Source organism: Oryctolagus cuniculus, chromosome 11 (genome assembly GCF_051225735.1).
Source record: "Oryctolagus cuniculus isolate XC-2025 breed Fujian yellow rabbit chromosome 11, ASM5122573v1, whole genome shotgun sequence".
NCBI classification, from domain to species: Eukaryota; Metazoa; Chordata; class Mammalia; order Lagomorpha; family Leporidae; genus Oryctolagus; species Oryctolagus cuniculus.
In genome coordinates, this window is record NC_142877.1 from 54,420,534 (window position 1) to 54,439,960 (window position 19,427).

The 19,427-nt window shown below is 44.4% G+C and overlaps 2 protein-coding genes across 12 annotated transcripts in view; one reads left to right on the plus strand and one right to left on the minus strand.

Moving 5' to 3' along the window:
• The first annotated feature begins 1,582 nt into the window (after window positions 1-1,582).
• HIGD1C (HIG1 hypoxia inducible domain family member 1C) lies at window positions 1,583-16,046 on the plus strand. Of its 3 annotated transcripts, none has more exons than XR_016216735.1 (3): window positions 1,583-3,150; window positions 3,808-3,909; window positions 8,442-8,996. XR_016216735.1 is itself a non-coding variant. In XM_089308353.1 (3 exons), the coding sequence occupies exons 1-3, from the start codon at window positions 3,750-3,752 to the stop codon at window positions 13,839-13,841; spliced, it is 360 nt and encodes a 119-aa protein (XP_089164479.1). In that variant the 3' UTR covers window positions 13,842-16,046. The 3 variants fall into 3 exon arrangements, 1 of the variants encoding a protein (XP_089164479.1); XR_016216736.1 differs by lacking the exon at window positions 1,583-3,150 and adding an exon at window positions 3,161-3,299; XM_089308353.1 differs by lacking the exon at window positions 1,583-3,150 and adding an exon at window positions 13,777-16,046 and having other exon boundaries at window positions 3,750-3,909; window positions 8,442-8,576.
• Window positions 3,741-19,427, minus strand: part of SLC11A2 (solute carrier family 11 member 2) — an 81,213-nt gene continuing 65,526 nt past the window's right edge. For 3 of the 9 annotated variants that reach the window (XR_016216733.1, XR_016216726.1, XR_016216730.1), the window contains exon 18: window positions 3,741-4,469. The gene's annotated coding sequence lies outside the window, so the exon portion shown is untranslated. Of the gene's footprint in view, window positions 4,470-17,591; window positions 17,828-18,999; window positions 19,227-19,427 lie in introns of those variants that run through there. The other 6 variants (XR_016216729.1, XR_016216728.1, XR_016216734.1 and 3 more) reach the window with 2 other exon arrangements.

The following is a 19,427-nucleotide window of genomic DNA, read 5'->3' on the forward strand; positions in this document are numbered from 1 at the left end:
TCGCCCCGCCGGCGGGTTCCCGGCTCTGCACCGCTTCAGCCCGCGCGCCTCTCTCATCTGCGCAGCTTCCCGGCTTTGCGCGGCTCGGCTTTGCGCGCTCCGCGGTCTCCACGCTTAACCCTTTCGCGTCTGAACCACGGCCTACGCCAGCGTTCCCTATCTATTCACGCCCCGTGCTCTCTCTGCACGCGGCGGCTTCCGCGAGTAACACAGCGTAGCTTGCGTCTCCGCCACTAGGATTCAATCTAAGTTCCCCGGGCTAGCCTGGAGAATTCAACCCAGCGTACGTCTCCGCCCCACGATTTGGCTTCCCGTCCTTTGCTCCCCGGGCTAATCAGACGGATCCCAATCTGGCTTGCGTCTCAGCTTCTGGTTTTAACTTTTCGCCCCCTATTCCCGGGCTAACTTGAGAATCCCAAAGTGGCTTTCGTTTCCGCCTTGGCCTGCCCCCCGCGGCTTCAATTTCCCTAACACTTTTCTCTACCCGGTATGTTTCCCTAAGTTTTCTTCCAACAATATTCCTCCCTCATTTCTCCTGGCCTCTCCCCACAGTCCGCGTCCGAGTCTGTTTGTTCTAGCTTTCACTTTCGCTTTCGACCTTAGAGATTCCTCCCAGCTTCCCCCCGTAGTCCGTATCCGAGTCTATGCCTAGGCTTTCAATAGCTTCTTCCGGCACCCTTTTCGTCCGGCTTTTCCCTAGGCTGTTTGCTAGTCTCTCTCTCCGGTATTTTCCCTAGGCTGTTTGCTAGTCTCTCTCTCCGATATTTTCCCAATTCTTCCCGTTTCTTCCCGTTTCTTCCCTCCTAAGTTTGCTATCCGTCCTAGGTTTCCTATCCGTCCTAGGTTTTCTATCCGAGTCACGGCACCATTATGTCGCTCCCCCTCTTCGTGGAGGAGCAACACAGGACCCTGCGCTGTTCTTTCGTCTGCTCGGCCCTCCCCGGGTTTGCTGCTGGTTCTTCCCGGGTTGGCTACTATCCCTTCCACCTCCGTGGAAGGGCAGTTCCCCCTGGCCGCATTCCCCACTTCCGCAGGGGAGCGGCACACCGCCGGCCGGCTCTCTGGGGGGCTGCACGGGTTCCCTTAGATGTTCCCCATAGATGTTCCTGGTGCATGCCGTCTCTCTCCTCCTTTATAGTCCTCCTCCGCCAATCCCAACTCGGCTGAGTACGCTGCTCTCCAATCAGGAGCAAGTCCTACAGTTAATTGGTTGAACTGGAGGCAGCTGTGCGGAAGCTGTTTACTTCTCTCCCAGCGCCATATTGTGGGAGAGCAGATGCATAGAATAAGTCCTAATTCGAGTAACTTAGTCTAGTCCGGATTGCTCCCCACACCTCTTCCACTCCAGCTCTCTGCTGTGGCCCAGGAGTGCAGTGGAGGATGGCCCAAGTGCTTGGGCCCTGCACCCACATGGGAGACCAGGAGAAGCACCTGGTTCCTGGCTTCGGATCAGCACAGTGTGCTGGCTGCAGCATGCCGGCCGCGGCGGCCATTGGAGGGTGACCCAGCAGTAAAAGGAAGACCTTTCTCTCTGTCTCTCTCTCTCTCACTGTCCACTCTGCCTGTCAAAAAAAAAAAACCAAAAAAACAAAAAAACAAAAAAACTACATTGAAAAACATCCTGTAAAATAACCAGCCTGCAACTGGCAGAACACAAGAGTCATGAAATACAAAAATTAGGGTGATGTTTCATAGTAAGAGACGAACGAGAATTGTCGCTCCCCCTCTTCGTGGAGGAACAACACAGGACCCTGCGCTGTTCTTTCGTCTGCTCGGCCCTCCCCGGGTTTGCTGCTGGTTCTTCCCGGGTTGGCTACCGTCCCTTCCACCTCCGTGGAAGGGCGGTTCCCCCTGCCACTTTCCCCACTTCCGCGGGAGAGCGGCACACCGCCGGCCGGCTCTCTCGGGGGCTGCACAGGTGTTCCTTCAGATAGATGTTCCTGGTGCATGTTGTCTCTCTCCTCCTTTATAGTCCTCTTCCACCAATCCCAACTCTGCTACCCACACACCGAGTACGCTGCTCTCCTCCAATCAGAGTCAGCTCCTGCTGCTTATTGGTTGAACTGGAGGCAGCTGTGTAGAAGCTGTTTCCTCCTCTCCCAGCGCCATATTGTGGGAGAGCAGATGCATAGAATAAGTCTTAATTCCAGTAACAGTCTAGTCCGAGTTGCTCCCAGTTGCTCCCCACAGAGAACCACTACTAAATGCATTGTATCCAGGGGAGCCTGTGTGCCAAATACTACATTTTTGTCTGTTTGCTTCTGTCTGACTACCTTCAAGGTTTTGTTTTGGTTTAAGGCATATGGTTATTTGTACTATTTGGAGGACTTTTCTGTAAATCTGAAATTATTTAAAAAATGAGACAAAAAAAAAACCACTATGAATTCTACCTGCTCTTCTGCCTTGTTCCTATGGTCTCTATGGCTACAGTCCGAGGGAGGCAGCGTGTAGGGACTTCTCCAAAACGACACAGGCCCTAAAGCTGCCAGGTCAGAATGGAAGCCAAGGCAGCATCCATCACTGAAAAGCCTCAGGAGCCAAGCAACCCTCAGGGCTCCCAGGCACATGCAGGTAGCTCAGCACCTGCCTGCCGTGACCTCAGATTGGCCGAGTGTCCGATGACATCCTGTCCTTTTCCACGGAATGTGCATGAGGCCAGAAGGGCTCCTCCCCCAGGTGACCCCAGGGTGGATCCCAACTGTGGTGTACACTCCTAACGGACAAGAATCTTGGCCTCACAAGGCCATCTCATGCCCCTAATCCCACCAAATCCAGGGTTGTGGCACTGTCCCTTCTCTCCTCTTGATTTTGGATCCAAAAGCCAATACCAAAGACTCAGAGCCAGAGAGAGAAATGCGAACTCCTGTGTAGGCAGACTCTTTCAATGCCTTTTGTCTTTTCTAAATGTTGCCTTCAAAAGTCTAAAGTTTGTGGCCCTGGTGCCACCATCAGGAAGTTCCAGGCAGGGGCAAATAAAACTTTTGACCAACACCAGCTGGCCACTCCCTCTAAGGGGTGTGTTTCTCTTCTTTCCCATTATCAATTAGTTGGAAATTGCACAGAGATGTGTCCTGGCCTTGTAGCATCTGTTCTGGTCTACAGGGATGAGAACCTCTGGAGATGGACAGCAGGTGGTGGAATACTCAGCAGGTACTGTGCTTCCGCCACATTTCCTCTGAAGTCTCATTCATAGGGAGATTCTGGGGTGAAGACAGTGAGTTGCCTGATCACTCTGAGGAGGTGATAAACCTGTAGTGATTGTAGTTGCTCCTTCAAGTTTCTTCATTCATCCTGCGTAGGTAAGGAAGATTATCTTCGCTGGCTGGCATAGCACCTGGCACACGGTAGGTGTGTAGTTTATAAAGTCCTGCCCAATCCTGCTGGATTGGCGTGAACCTCACAAATCTAGAGGTATTTCTGCCTGTGATTACTCTACCATCGCTCTTTAAAATGATACCTTGTGAAACAATTGTGGGTTTTTTTGTGGAATAAGTCTTGGGGTTCCCAATGATCTCAGTTTTGAAAGGAGAAAAACAGAAGTATGTTATGTATTATATTCCACTCCATATTTAATAGAATCTCATCATCAATTCCTCTGACTCTATCGTTCTCCTTACACCTCTCCCTGAAAATGAAAGGTTTCTGCAGTGAAAAGCATGAAGGAAAGAAAATACTGTTTGTTTCAATTGTGCAGACAGGCCTGTTAAGCAAGTGAAGATTAAAGAACACGTAACAGCTGATTGGGAAGCATGAACGGGTTCTTTTTAATGATTCACAGCAACCATATTGCTGTCCTATTGTTACTAGAGAGAAAAATGTCTTCAGAGAACCAGTGGCCAGCCGCTGAGGATGAAGCACAGTTATCCCGACTGATGAGGAAATCTAGAGACTCCCCCTTTGTCCCTGTAGGTGAGTACAAGCCTTGACTGGCCGCGGTAACCTCTTACGCAGGATCCTGCAGGACTGAAATGTTTCAAGGCTCTGGATTACTCAGGTAATTGCAGTTAACTTCTGCTAAGCATGAGTTCAGCTTTAGAACAGTTTCTAGCACATGGTAAAAATCCCAATAAACATTAGCTGCTAGCATTGGAAGCATCAGTCTTTGTTCTACTTTATCCATTTCCCTGGAAGTGTATCTAAAACTGTTAGTTCCAGTCAATCAAGTGGAGCCAACGGAAGTGCCTGTGATGACTTGGGATTATCAGCGGCAGTAACTCCAACCTTTAAGTTCTTGTGTCTGCTGTTTATAGATGTCTCTTTCCTCCGTTACTATCAAAAAACTGCTTCTCATGTTCTGTGGCATCAGAAGCTACACACCCAACTTTAGAGAAGTGTGAGTTCAGAGAAAAGCTCTGAGTGAAAGCTTGGGCTGCCTGGACACTTGAGAGGAGAACCTGGTGGTGCTCTGTGGCCCTTTTGGCTGGCCTCACGGTGTGTTCCAGACGTGGAGGCAGTTGGTTAAGTAAATTCTGGGTGGAAGAAGCGGTATCAGAATTAGATCTGGAGTCTTAGCCTCCTTATCCTCTCTCCACACATACTTGCTATGTTAACATTTTCAACAAGAACTTCTGTGGTCCGAAAAGTTTAAGCACTGATATTATGTGCAAAATCTGAGCTTCCTCTTCTGTGGACAGAAAGCTGCCCTGAGCACTCTGCAGTATGGACCCTGCAGCCACGCCTCTTCCCTGCGTTCACTTTGTCTGTAAACTTAAAATAATTTACTTCCATCATACTTATGTAACTTTGTGAATATATTAATTCCCCAAAAAAACCCTAAAATAAGTCATGTTTAAATGACTTGTGACTCTGTGTCACTGTGACTCTGAATGTGCATTTCCTAAGTGTTGTTATCCACATGTCAGCAAGAACCAATTCTATTTTATAATAATACTCTGTGCTTAGGAGTGTCACTTAATTTGGCTGAGACTTATAATAGCAATCGTAGGAAACAGTGGTTTATTTCTTCTCCTTAGCATTTTAACTACAAAAAAAATTTTACAAAAACTTGATGCTACCTGAACAGATGCCTGTAACACACAGGTTATTCACTGTGCCTTTTGTATATTAAATTATTTTTCCAGAGACAATTAGGGTGATCAAAGTAGAAAGATGAAAGTGTTTCCAGCTCAATTCAGTTACATGCAAACTACAAAGACACTGTATGGAAAACAGTACATTTTCTGACTTTAATCTCTTAAGAAAGCAAAACAAATTTAATAACAGAACTTTGATTTGGTCAAGGGAAGAGAGCCAAGTTTTTGATGGAGAAAAAATAATTATAAAATTTGGACATGCATCATGGAATAGTTTTGTTTAACTATCATAACAGTATCGATAAGCTATCCTCCTGCCAGATGCAATGTCCTGAGCAGGTAATTTTCTACACATTTTATCTTAAGTAACTTCCACCATTATGACTATTTACACTGTTTAAAACTGTTTCAACGTAACTGTTAAATTCTGTTACCTCATTGTATAGATTCAACATCTGTTCTGACATTATTTGGTTTTGCTTGTTTTAATTAAAATTTAATATATACATTCCCGTTATTCTTCTTTTATAGCTAAGGAAGTTTCTCCTCTGTTGGGCTATTTGGGTTTTTTGTTGTTACTGTAGTTGTTTTGGTTTTCCTCAAACCTACTGTAGACATGAATCTTTGTATCATTTTCTTAACTTTGTTTTGTTTTGTTTTGTTTTTTGACAGGCAGAGTGGACAGTGAGAGAGAGAGAGACAGACAGAGAGAAAGGTCTTCCTTTATGCCGTTGGTTCACCCTCCAATGGCCACAGCGGCCGGCATGATGAGGCCGGCGCATCGCGCTGATCCGAAGCCAGGAGCCAGGTGCTTCTCCTGGTCTCCCATGCGGGTGCAGGGCCCAAGCACTTGGGCCATCCTCCACTGCACTCCCGGGCCACAGCAGAGAGCTGGCCTGGAAGAGGGGCAACCGGGACAGAATCCGGTGCCCCGACAGAGACTAGAACCCGATGTGCTGGCACCACAAGGCGGAGGATTAGCCTATTGAGCCACGGCGCCGGCCAACTTTTCTTTTCCTTATTTCCTTCAAATGTATTCCCCACAGAATTTCCAGGACAAGAAGCATGTTTAGTATAATATAATTTATTGTGTATTTCCAGAGTTCTTCCAGAAAGATTTTGTTGAACACATAGAGTCTTCAGGATTCTAATGTTTCTCATCATCATCATCATATTTTGATTTGTGTTCTGCTTCTTTCACATGTTCATGAATCATTTTTATTTCATCTATTCCTAATCATCTTATAAAATACATATACATGCTATTTTTACTCTGAATCTCATTTCCGCTTATTAAATGGATCCTGAAATAAATATATCGTCACTCATCTAAAGGCAACATACAGCAACACCATTAATCAAAGCTTGCTATACCATATAAAAATCAAGCGCCTTTCTATATACTAAAAACAAACATATGGAAACAAATTAAAAACATAATACTCTTCACAATTACTCCTCAGAAAATAAAATGTTTAGGTAAAAATTTTTAAAAATATGGGGTGGGGGGCCCTTCCGATGGTGTTGTGGTGCAGTTAAGCAATCACCTGCAACATCGGCCTCCCACAGGGCTGCCAGTTCCAATCCTGGCTGTTCTACTTCTGATCCAGCTCTCTGCTAATGCACCTGGGAAAGTAGCAGAAGAAGGCCCAAGTGGTTAGGCCCCTGCACCCACATGAGAGACTCAGATGGAGTTCCAGGCTCCTGATTTCAGCCTGGCCCAGCTCTGGCTGTTGAAGCCATTTGAGGAGTGATGGAAGATCTCACTTGCTGTCTTCCCCTCTCTCTCTGGAACTCTGCCTTTCAAATAAATAAATAAATCTTTGAAAAGTAATTTATAGGAAGGTAGCATTTGGTGCAGCTTGGGATTTTGCTTGGAACTCCCATTCTGGAGTGTCTGGTTCAAGTCCTGGCTATTGTGCTTCTGATCCAGCTTCCTAATATGCATTCTGGGAGACAGGGAGTGATAGCTCAAGCACCTGTGCCTCTGCCACACATGTGAGAGACCTGGGAAGTCCCAGACTCCTGGCTTCAGCCTGCCCTTACCCAGGCTTTGTGGGCCACTACACAGAAGATCTGTCTTTAAATAAAATGAAAATAATTTTTAAAGCAAATATGCTGTGTTTCTAAATGCTAATGAGATAGAGTAACGAATACCTAAAAAAATACCCAAATAAGTGGAAAGACTGCTGTGTTCATGGGATTTGAAGGCTCAATATGTTGTAAACATTTTGATTCTCCTCAAATTGATCTGTGGGTTTACTGCAATTCCTATCAAAATCCCAGCAAGGTTTTTTTGGTAGATAAAGATAAGCTTTTCCTACAATTTACAAGGAAAGACATAAGTCCTATAATAACTAAAACAATCTTTTTTTTTCTTAAAAGGATAAAGTGGAAAGAATCACTCTGCTTATTATAATCATATAACCATAGCAAATCAATGTGATATTTATAGACAATAGATCAACTGGATATAATAGAAAACACACGCACACAGAGATACACACAAACCAGATCTACGCCAGTATTATACAAAAGGACTGTTTTCTTACTTAGAAATGTAGCTTTATGTCATATACATCTTGGGCATATATATAGTTATACCTTTTCAGCTCTCATTAAAGTTTATTGTCTTACCGTCTACAGAACAAAGATTTATCCCTTTGCTAGATTTACCTTGGTGTCAGGAAGAAAAGAGTAAAGCCAAACACTGAAAAGCTATACGTGCTGTGATGTCGGGTTGATCCTCTTGCTGCTAAATAACTTGCCCCAGATAATAGTCTTCGTAGTATGCCCAATTTACAATCATGCCTTATGGAAATTACCAATGACTAGACCATTTTCTTTTCTATACGACATGGTTCATTTTTTCTGGGAAAAGTAAAGACTGTAAATACTGAATCCAAAAACGTTAAGGGTCCATTTTAAAATCTGTCAGATCAAATCCTGCTTGGTTCTTCATAATGCTTTATTTGGTAGAAGTTGAGGATCCCTAATCCAAAAAACCAAAAGCCAAAATGATCCAACATCCAAAATGTTTTGAGTGCCAATATGACACCACACTGGCCTCATGTGACATTCTGCAAAGTGTAAGTGCACTAAAACTATTGCATAAAATGATCTGCCGGCCTCATGTATAAGGTACACATGAAATGCAAGTGAATTTGTTTTTAGACTTGAGTTCTGTATACAAGATATCTCTATTTATATACTGATATTCAAAAAAAGAACCTAAAATCTGGAACACTTCTGGTCCCAAGCATTTTGAACAAGGATACTCACCTTTTATCTTGTCTACTTATCTTCCAGGAAGTTATCCCATAGAGAAGTCTCCTGATTAATTCTCTAAGCTCTTGGGAATTCTTGCTTGCTACATATTTAACTCATACATACTTTAAAAATTCACAGGTATAGCAGGCTTTGTGACTGTGGTATCCTACGGTCTTTACAAGTTAAAGTACAGAAGAAATCAGAAAATGTCCATCCATCTGATTCACATGAGAGTTGCTGCCCAAGGATTTGTTGTGGGAGCTGTGACTATAGGTAACCAGCTTAATTGGTATCTTATCTTTAGCTGTCATTTTTAAAAATTTATTTTATCATTATTATTTTACCTATTCTGTTCATTCACAGAAGACACTGGTTCAAGATGCTACAATGAGGAAGGGGTGAAAAAGACGGAATTTCATTTGGTTGAGGATACGACCTTGTTATGAGCTTGAATTCTTAGGATTTTCAGCTGACAAAACTACCAGCAGAGATAATGGGTTGTTAGTCTCTATAGTGAAATAAGCATGGAAACTCACAGTTCCTACTCCACATAACTCAGCTACGACAGTAGTCATATTTCCCAGCCTACCTGAACAGAGATATACTTACTAAAATAGCTTAACAGGGAAGAAGGCATTTTTAAAGATTTAGTTATGTATTTGAATACAGAGAGAAATCTTCATCTGCTGGTTCACTCCCCAAATAGCCACAACAGCCAGGGCTAGGCCAGGCTGAAGCCATGAGCTAGGGATTCCAAATGGGTATCCTCCATGGGGGGCAGGGACTCGTGTACTTAAGCCATCAACCACTGCTTCCCAGGCTCATTAGCAGGAAGCTGAACCTGAAGCAGAGCAGCCAGCCAGGATCTGAATCGGCACTCTGATATGGAATGCAGGCATCCCAAGCAGTGGCTTAACTTGCTACACCACAGCACTTCCCCAAGAAGACATTTTTAAGTCTAGAGATCTCAAGAGCTTTCTCTTTTTATCCCAAGTTTCACTGGTAGGATAATTTTTTTAAATTAATTCACAAAACTAAGCAAGACTTACACGATCAAATCCAAAGAACATGCATAAAGTTACCTTGGTTAATTCCAATTACAACAAAGGTTAAGTCTGTTAAGATACATAACTATATGCTCCAACAAGAAGTATGTTTGGACACAGTGGTCAACAGCCCCTACCTGATCTGCTTGACCACTGCTTCCTTGCCATGTGTTCAATAAACTTAGTTCTGCTCACTCAAAAAAAAATTATATTTGGGGACCTAATTATCTAAAGTTTCTTAAATCAACTCTAATGAGAACAACGTTCTTTGCTTCTGTTCATCCTGTGTAGAGTGGCCTCGGCCTAAGAGGAGGCAAGGGATTCTGGAATGATGACGAGCATGTGTCTGTATCAGTTAAATACTACCAGCTGACTCCTATGCCCTCTTCCCATTGGCCCCTCTGTGTTCTGGGAGCCCACAACCACTTCCAGCTCATAGAAATCGTCAGAGATGCCAGAGTCACTTCACAAGTGGATTACTCGTAACCTTGCTGAAGGGGGTAGAGGATAAGCAGGATAAATTCTCTCGCACATTCCCATTTCCCTAATCCTATGGATGCCTACTTTGATGGGAGTTTCTCAACCTTAGCACTACTAATGTTTTGAGCTGGGTGATTCTTGGGTGTGGAGGGCTGTCCCGTGCACTGCACCCTGTTCAGCAGCATCCTTGGCTTCCACACACCAGATGGCAGAACGATCCCCTCCCACCCATCCCTCTACCTCCAAAAAAGTCTCCAGACAATACCAGGTCTCCGGGAGAAACAAAACTTCCCCTGATTGAGACCACAGATCTCTCAAGGAAGTTCTGGTGGAGATTACCTTTCAGTTCAAGTTACAGTCATGCTCAGACAGGGACGGAAGGACTGTTTCCACTGGCAAAAGAACTTCAGGAAAATATAGGAAACCAAGGTCCCCATTTCAGTGAAATCTGCCCATGTGTCCCCATCCTAATTTTTAGGGTCCAAATCCTTCCAAAGAGCTATCCTAATTTTAATATCCAAAACTTTATGAGGTTAGGAATTAGATAAACTACGTGTGGTCTTCAAAAATATCACCTTCATGGTTATAAGAGTTAAAAGTTTCTATCTGGCAAGACATAAATATTTCAGCTTCCTCATGAGATCTTGAGCTAAGAATTAAACACCCTGAACTTGGCATTTTTTCCCTGGTTCTCCAGCACTCTGGAATTAAATCATCTAATTATACCCTTATTGCTGCCAAATGTAATGATGGCAGTAAATATTTTGCTTTCTACCAGCACTTGATGAGAGTTATTCACTGCTAATAAATTAACGAAGTGTTCTGCTACTACATGCCATGGTCTGCCAGCACCCTCTTCATCACTGGAAAGAAACTTCATTAATGCCTGTGAATCTAATCAAGCCAGAGAGTCAAATCCAGGTAACTCCGAACCTGGAATTGTTTAGAAAAGCTATTCTCATAGATCTACTCCTCTGGAAATACTTCCAAAACCGAATTCTATTGTCAGGCAATGTTCAATCAGGAAAGGAACCCAGTGGGGACAGAGTCATGTAGTGGATAAAGGCGCCCCACAACACTGGCCCCACCATGTCACCTCCCAAAGCTCACGCGAAGTCACTCTTATGAGCCAGGCTAACCCAGAGCTAGGCAGGGAAGGGAATTCCTAGTACAGTTACAGCTGACATGACACTGAACCAATCCTGACTGTGAGATGAAGTGAGCCGGGGAAAGGTTTATACAGTGTGTGTGTGTGTGTGTGTGTGTGCATGTGAGATAGTCAGGATGGCAGCTGGAAAGACACCTACATTATAAAAAGGTCAAGGTCAGGCAATTTAAAACTGTTGGTTTATGGTAAATACCCAAGTGATTGAGGAAGAAAACCATGATTGTAACTCAAAACTGGTTCCCTGTGGAGAAGGGAGGGGCTGTGTTCAGAAAAGGAGCACTGGGAAACTTATAAGACGCCTGCACTATTCTACTTTCTGACCGTAATAATTTCAGGTGCTCAATCTACGGCTGTACGTTATTTGTCATTTATTTTGGTGCTATTCTCAAAGGAAAAAAAGAAATATCCAGAGTTGATTTGCAAAGGAGAAAATTCAGATAGACCAATTAGACTATGAATCGGATCTGAATTAAGGCAGAGTCAGTGGAGCCAGAGAGGAGATGACTGGGGACGTGGCAACCAAATGACTGGGAAAAGGAAGAAGAGGAATCCAAGATGACTCCCAGGTTTCCAGTATGTGACACCAGACAGAAGGTTAGAGAGCAAAGGAGAAGGAGCAGGTTTAGGAGGACAAAACGGCAAAGACGCCTAATGAGTGCTGATGAGCTGCTGGCCACTCTACCTGCTCTATACGTCATCACCTCACCTAGTAACCACTGCGATACCACCTGCTTTGCTGCAACACAAGTCAACACTGATATTCACCACCTGGAGCTGCTAGCTTCGGATCCCACAGGTTTAAGAGCATGATCCAACACAAAACTGCCCTTACCTCAGATGTCAGCTGCAACTGTATTTGCGTAAAATCAGGTATAATCCAAGAGGCTCGTGAATAACACAGAGATTCCTAATCCTCGGGAAATTTCAAGCATTTTAGAAGTACTGTACCAGGAACCCAAGATAAAGGACCAAATTCTTTGTTGTACAATAACCCAAGAAACACACTTGTTGAGGAAGGTATGGTTATCCCAGTTTACATGCGAGGAAACCAAGGCTTAGAAAGAAGTTACTGTTCACGATTCCTTGGACAATCTACTCCAAAGCCAGAGAACTCTTAATTTTATATGGTACACACTGAGACCCTTACACCAGATGTCTCCAAATTATTATTATCCTAGATAATGTACTAGGAGATCCTTAGGATGTGAGAATAAACCCCGTTTTTAAAAAAGAAAAGCTTTATTATTAGAGACTAACCACAGTACATTTTTGACTACAAATAAATAACTCATTTTGAGAGGCATGTGAGACATTTTAATTACACACTGTCTAAATGTTTGGAGACCATCTATCTGCCCGTGGGAAACAGAAACCTCACATGTAGAATAACGGACGCAGGGGTTTCACACTCCCAAGAGGGATTTAACTTAGATCTAGTTTGCTGACCAGTGAAGCAAATGGTACAAATGAGGCTGAAAAAGAGAACATCAGTGTTTAGGAGACAGCAAACTCTAAGAACTGCCTCTGTCTAATAAGGCAAAGGACAGGGAAATCAGTCCTAGAGGTCTCCCTGAATCGGAAAAAGTTATTTTCATAGATACCACAATACTCAAATTAAAAAAAAAAAATCTGGCTAGGATTCTAGGCATCACTTCTATTTACAGCACCATTTCCTGATGTAGCCATCTGCCCCCATTTGCCATCGTGCTGAGGTATGAGCACAACTTGTGAGACTTGATCCTTGTACCCAGCAGTATCAGAAAGAAACCTGAGGAGAGTGAGGGATTTATGTTGGATCAGCCAGGAGGTAACAGGGCTATTGAGATGAGGCAAGGAGGAAGTAGGAGGTACCAGTCGAGTCTAGGTTTAAATCTCCTTAACTTGCTTCTGGGTGTCAACATTTACTGACAGCCCTGAAATTCATGGGAGCTGTGCCTTTCTTTCTTCCTCAGTTTGTCTCCTCTGGCTATCTCCTGTTCATCAGGGCCCTAGGGCCTTTTGGAAGCCAAACACATCACAGGCCTAAGCTCACAGCTAATTCTCCCACCAGACTGCAAATTCCTAGAAGCAGAGATTCAATCCTTTCACCTTTGTTTTCCTGCAGGTACTGTACACAAGGAGACAGGCAATAAATTTTCACTAAATTGAAGCGACCACTATTTTTACTGTAATATTGAGTCAAGTGTGCCCACTTTACTAACAGTTCACAAATATTTTAAAATTCAAATTTCTGGACAGCACAGTAACATCATAAATTCATATTGAATCTGATTTTTTTTTAAAGATTTATTTGAAAGAGCTATAGAGAGAGAGAGGGAGAGACAGATAGAGGTCTTCCATCTGCTAGTTCTCACTCCCAAGAGGGCCACAACAGCCAGGGCTGCGCCAGGCCAAAGCCAGGAGCTAGGAGCTTTATCTGGGTCTCCCACATGGGTGCAGGGGCCCAAACTATTGAGCTATCTTCCACTTCTTTTCCCAGGCCATTAGCAGAGTTCGATCGGAAATGAAGCAGCCAGGACTCGAAGTGGTGCCTGTACAGAATTCCAATGTTGCAGGCAGCAACTTTACCCACTATGCCACAATGCCCACCCTAGACTGACACTAATTTTAAGGCCTCTTTGGGTTTGTTTGTTTCCAGAGCCCCTTGTATGATCCAAGCCATGAGTTAATAAGAGGGAAGGCTTTTGTTGTTTTTATATTGTGTACTAGTTTCCAAAAAATAAAGAAATTCAGCATTTATTTTCTACAGAACTCTACTGACACACATCTTTGTTTCTAGGTGTTCTCTATTCTATGTATAAGGACTACATTAAACCGCGATTCTTCAGTGCATCCAAAAAGTGAAGCAGTATGCTAGAAGCAAGGACAAGAGGCTTCTGCAAACTTAATCATGAAGGATGAATTTTCAATATGGTACAAATTATACTGAAGAAGCAACAGAATTCTCAGCCTTTCTATATTCACAATGTTTTAAGAAATTGATTTCCAGGGGCCAGCATTGTGGCGTAGCGGGTAAAGCTGCCACCTGCAGTCCTGGCTGCTCCACTTCCGATCCAGCTCTCTGCTATGGCCTGGGAAAGCAGTAGAAGATGGCCTAGGTCCTTGGGCCCCTGCACCCATGTGGGAGACCCGGAAAAAGCTCCTGGCTTCTGGCTTCAGATCAGCCCAGCTCCGGCCATTGCAGCCAATTGAGGACTGAACTAGCAGATAGAAGACCTCTCTCTCTCTCTCTCTCTCCCTGCCTCTCCTCTCTCTGTGTAACTCTTTCAAATAAATAAATAAATCTTTAAAAAAAGTTGATTTTCATATCAACAATTATAGACAACTCAGAAATACCCTCTGTTGGTATGTCTCAGATCCTAGAACATGATTTTCTGACATAAACTGTTTTTTATTTTGGGCAGTGGCAGACAGTAATCTATATTATACCAAGTTGATATGAAATTTAACAGTTTTGTTACCAAAAATGTCTGTAAATCCATGGTAAATGTGACACTCTATGTATCACTTTAACCTCTCCAAATTAGGTGAGGTAATTAAGATTTTATAAGTCCATTTTTAGGATGGGTAATAATTACAACAGAGGAAAATGTCAAGTTATTGAAAGCTGGTTTACCAGTCTGCACCCCAATCTTACAGAAATTTGGCTCTTTTGTCACAAACATAAATGTTTCACATTTAAAAACCTATGTAATAATTTTATACTTCTTCCAAGTAATTCTACAAACACAAAGGTGATTTGCTAACATATGTTTTCCTCCAGATGGTAAAAAAAGACCTATTCCAGAAGTATGATTGTTAATATATTACAACAGTGTAGAAAAAAACAAAGAAGGTAAATATTAAGTATATTTGTCACTTTCAACTTCTCTAGAAATGCACTAAGATTCTAACAAACTAAGTATACTTTCGAATTTTTAAAATATTGACTTATTTTGAAAGCAGAGAGACAAGCAGAAATCTCCCATCCACTGATCACTCCCCAAATACCCAATACTGCTAGGGCTGGGCCTGGTGAGAGCCAAGAGCCAGGAACTCCATATGGATCTCCAGTGTATGTGGCAGGAACCCAAACATATGAGCCATCGTCCTCCCAGGATGAACATTAGCAGGAAGCTGGAACTGGTGGCAGAGCTGGATTCTGAACCTAAGCACTCAGATATGGGATGTGGGCATCCTGAGGGGTGTCTTAACCACTGTGCCAAAACGCTCTCCCTCTACACTTTCTTAACATCATAACTGCCTTGACTAAGTTTATTCCCAAAGACTCTGAGTCTAGGAAAGAAAACCAGAAACAAGAAAAGTTGTTACTGAAAATAAAATCAAAAACATTCTGTCCACGCTATACTACGCTGACTTGTAGTGGGTATTTCTTCTTTCTTGGTGTTTCCTTTGATGGAGGGTTATACTAAGTAGAAAGTGCAGTGCTTTATTTGAGGAAGGAAAAATCTCAAAGTACCTCTGTACTCTAAATATTAACCCACTGTATTGTGTATTATGTGCTATACTTTTCTCCGTGGACACAAGTGATTTTTTTTCTTTTGAAACTTTATTTCGGGGCTGGCGCTGTGGTGCAGCGGGTTAAGCCACCGCCTGCAGTGCCGGCATCCCATATGGGCACTGGTTCGAGACCCATATGTTCCACTTCCAATCCAGCTCTCTGCTATGGCCTGGGAAAGCAGTGGAGGATGACCCAGGTCCTTCGGCCCCTGCACCTGTGTGAGAGACCCAGAAGAAGCTCCTGGCTCCTGGCTTCAGATCGGCGCAGCTCCGGCCATTGTGGCCAATGGGGAATGAGCCAGAGGATGGAAGACCTCTCTCTCTCTCTGACTCTCCTCTATGTGTAACTCTTTCAAATAAATTAAAAAAAAAAATCTTAAAAAAAAAAAACTTCATTTCCACGTAACTCTGCTTACAGAAATACACCATATTGGTTAACAGAAATACGTATGGGCCGGCGCCGCGTCTCACTAGGCTAATCTTCCGCCTTGCAGCACCGGCACACTGGGTTCTAGTCCAGGTCGGGGCGCCGGATTCTGTCCCTGTTGCCCCTCTTCCAGGCCAGCTCTCTGCTGTGGCCTGGGAAGGCAGTGGAGGATGGCCCAAGTACTTGGGCCCTGCACCCCATGGGAGACCAGGAGAAGCACCTGGCTCCGGCCATTGGATCAGCACAGTGTGCCGGCCACAGCGCGACGGCCGCGGCGGCCATTGGAGGGTGAACCAACGGTAAAGGAAGACCTTTCTCTCTGTCTCTCTCTCTCACTGTCCACTCTGCCTGTCAAAAAATTTTTAAAAATTTAAAAAAAGAAAATGAGTTTAAAAAATACATATGCTTGTGGCTAAATTTCTTATTTTTAAAAGCTGTCATTTGTACCCATTAGGAGGCTCTTGTGCTGTCCACAGGCACACATTTTTCGTCTAAACCGTACTGTCTGGAAAACAGGCAAGGAAGATGCAGCTGCTTTATGCCACCAGAGAGAGAAGTATTCCAGAGCAGCCGGGGCCAGCATGTTCCCCGAAGGTCAGGGAAATTTAAAACAGCTGGCATGGAAACAAGTCACTCCTTCATGTTGACTGTGCAGTGAAGAGATAGTCAATCAAACCAGCTACTGGGAAAACAAACAAACAAACAAAAACACAATCAAACAAGCTACTGGGAAGACTCCCCTGTCTCAATGTACACTCAGCGTTAAAAGTAGATTCAGTGGTTCAATTAGAAACTGGATTTTCTTTCAAAATCCAGGAGAGTGTACAGTCTTGCGATCTTCATTCTGAGAGAACTAAAGTAAAATATTTGTTGCCTGAAGAAAGCAATGGAAACTATTTATGATTATTTAACGGCAGCCACGTAGGAGAGTCCACAAACCATGCTTGCATTTAGTTGTAAAGTCACAGCTGGAGAAAAGTTAGCAAGTATGCAGGATGCTCACCTGGCTGCAGTCAAGTGGGAGGGTCGTTGTAGGAACCCTGTCCACAGATAACATACAGAACCTGAGTTCACAAAGCTTTAGCAACCTGATGTTCTGCCTGAACCTGAGAAGACTACTTCCATTGCCTATAGTAATCCTGGTGACTTCATTAAACCACTGCACAAGCCTGGCTCTGCTCTGCCTGCCTTTTATAACAGGCTGACACACCATTATCTGGTAATAGCTACTCAGCAACAATGATTTAACTGCATTTTTTTTTTTTTTTTTTTTTTTTTTTTTTTACAGACTGTGAGAGGAAGAGTTAGAGAGAAAGGTCTTCCTTCCACTGGTTCACTCCCCAAATGGCCATAATGGCCAGAGCTGAGCCGATCCAAAGTCAGGAGCCAGGAGTCTCTTCCAGGTCTCCCACAGGGGTACAGGGGCCCAAGCACCTGGGTCATCTTCTACTGCTTTCCCAGGCCACAGCAGAGAGCTGAATCAGAAGAGGAGCAGCCAGGACTTGAACCTGTGCCCATATGGGATGCCGGCACTGCAGGTGGAGGATTAACCCACTGCGCCACGGCGCCAGCCCCAATTTAACTGTATTCATTTGTTTGTTTTACACTCTGGGTATCCATTATCACAGCATCCTTTCACAAATTGACTCCAGAGTGTTGAACCCCAGGTTATTCTTTTTTTCTTTTAAAGATTTATTTATTTTACTTGAAAGTCAGATTTACAGAGAGAAGGAGAGGCAGAGAGAGAGAGACAGAAAGAGAGGCCTTCCAATCCTTCCACCTGCTGTTTCACTCCCAGATGGCCACTGCAGTTGGAGCTGTGCCGATCCAAAGCCAAGAGCCAGGAGCTTCTTCCGGGTCTCCCACACTGGTGCAGGGGCCCAAGGACTTGGGCCATCTTCTACTACAGAGAGGAGAGGCAGAGAAATAGAGAGGTCTTCCATCCGCTAGTTCACTCCCCAAATGACTGCAATGGCCAGAGCTGTGCCAATCTGAAGCCAGGAGCCAGGAGCCTCCTCTGGGTCTCCCACGCGGGTGCAGGAGCCCAAAGACTTGGGCCATCATCCTCTACTGCTTTCCTAGGCCATAGCAGAGAGCTGGATCGGAAGTGGAGTAGCTGGGTCTCGAACCAGCGCCCATATGGGATACCAGCACTGTAGCCCAGGGCTTTACCTACTGCACCACAGCACCAGCCCCTCTAGTACTGAAATTACTGGTAAATGAAATTTCCTAGGAAGAGAGGAAAATCCAACTAATTGGTTGATCTAGAGTTGTTATGTGTGCACAAAGCAACTAAAACAAGGAAACTCATTTTAAGAGTCTCTTTCATTGGAGCAGCACTATGGTATGATGGGATAGGCTGCCACTTAGGAGGCCCACATCCCATATCAGAGTGCTGGCTTGAGTTTCAAGACCTGGCTACTGGGGCCGGCGCTGTGGTGTAGTAGGCTGTGCCCCAGCCTGCAGTGCCAGCATCCCATATGGGCATCAGTTCACACCCCAGCTACACCTCTTTCAATCCAGCTCTCTGCTATGGCCTGGGAAAGCAGCAGAGAATGGCCCAAGTCCTTGGGCCCCTGCACCCACGCGGGAGACCCAGAGGAGGCTCCTGGCTCTGGATCGGCCCAGCTCCAGCCATTGCAGCCATTTGGGGAGTGAACCAGCAGATGGAAGACCTCTCTCTCTCTCTCTCCTCTCTGTAACTCTGCCTCTCTTATAAATCTTTAAAAAAAAAAAAAAAAAGGCCTGGCTATTCTACTTCTGATCCAGCTCACTGCTAATGCACCTGGGAAGCAGCTGATGGCTCAATACTGCTACCCACATGGGAGGCCCCAGATGGAGCTCCTGGCTCCTAGCTTCAGCCCAGCCCAGCCCTGGCTGTTGTGGCTATTTGGACAGTGAACCAGTGGATGGAAGTGCTCTCTCCTCTCCTCTCTGTCACTCTGGGTTTCAAACAACATGTAACTTTTTAAAAATCTCTATTACAGGACAGGTATTTTGATGGACTCAGACCTGGGTTACAAGGTTGTTTATTAGCTCAACTTTCAAGAGCCCATCAAGTAGAAATGGGAGAAATTTTTTTTTAAAGAATTTACTTATTTATTTGAAAGGCAGATGGGGTTGGGGGGGAATGCAAGGAGAGAGAGAGGTCTTCCATCCACTGGTTCACTCTCCAAATAGCCACAATGGCTGAAGCTAGACCGATCCAAAGCCAGGAGCTTCCTCCGGGTCTGCCACGCAGGTGCAGGGGCCTAAGGACCTGGGCCATCTTCTGCTGCTTTTCCAGGCACTTTAGCAGGGAGCTGGAATGGAAGCAGAACAGCCGGGACTCAAACGAGCACTCATACAGGATACAGGCGCAGCACCTGCTATGCCAGAGTCGGCCCCGAAATGAAGGAACTTTAAAGTGTCATATCAGAAAATCCCCTGGGGCAGGTCATTAGCTTAGCAGTTAAGATGCCGACTGCCCTACATCAGAGTGCCTCGGTTCACTTCCTGAATCT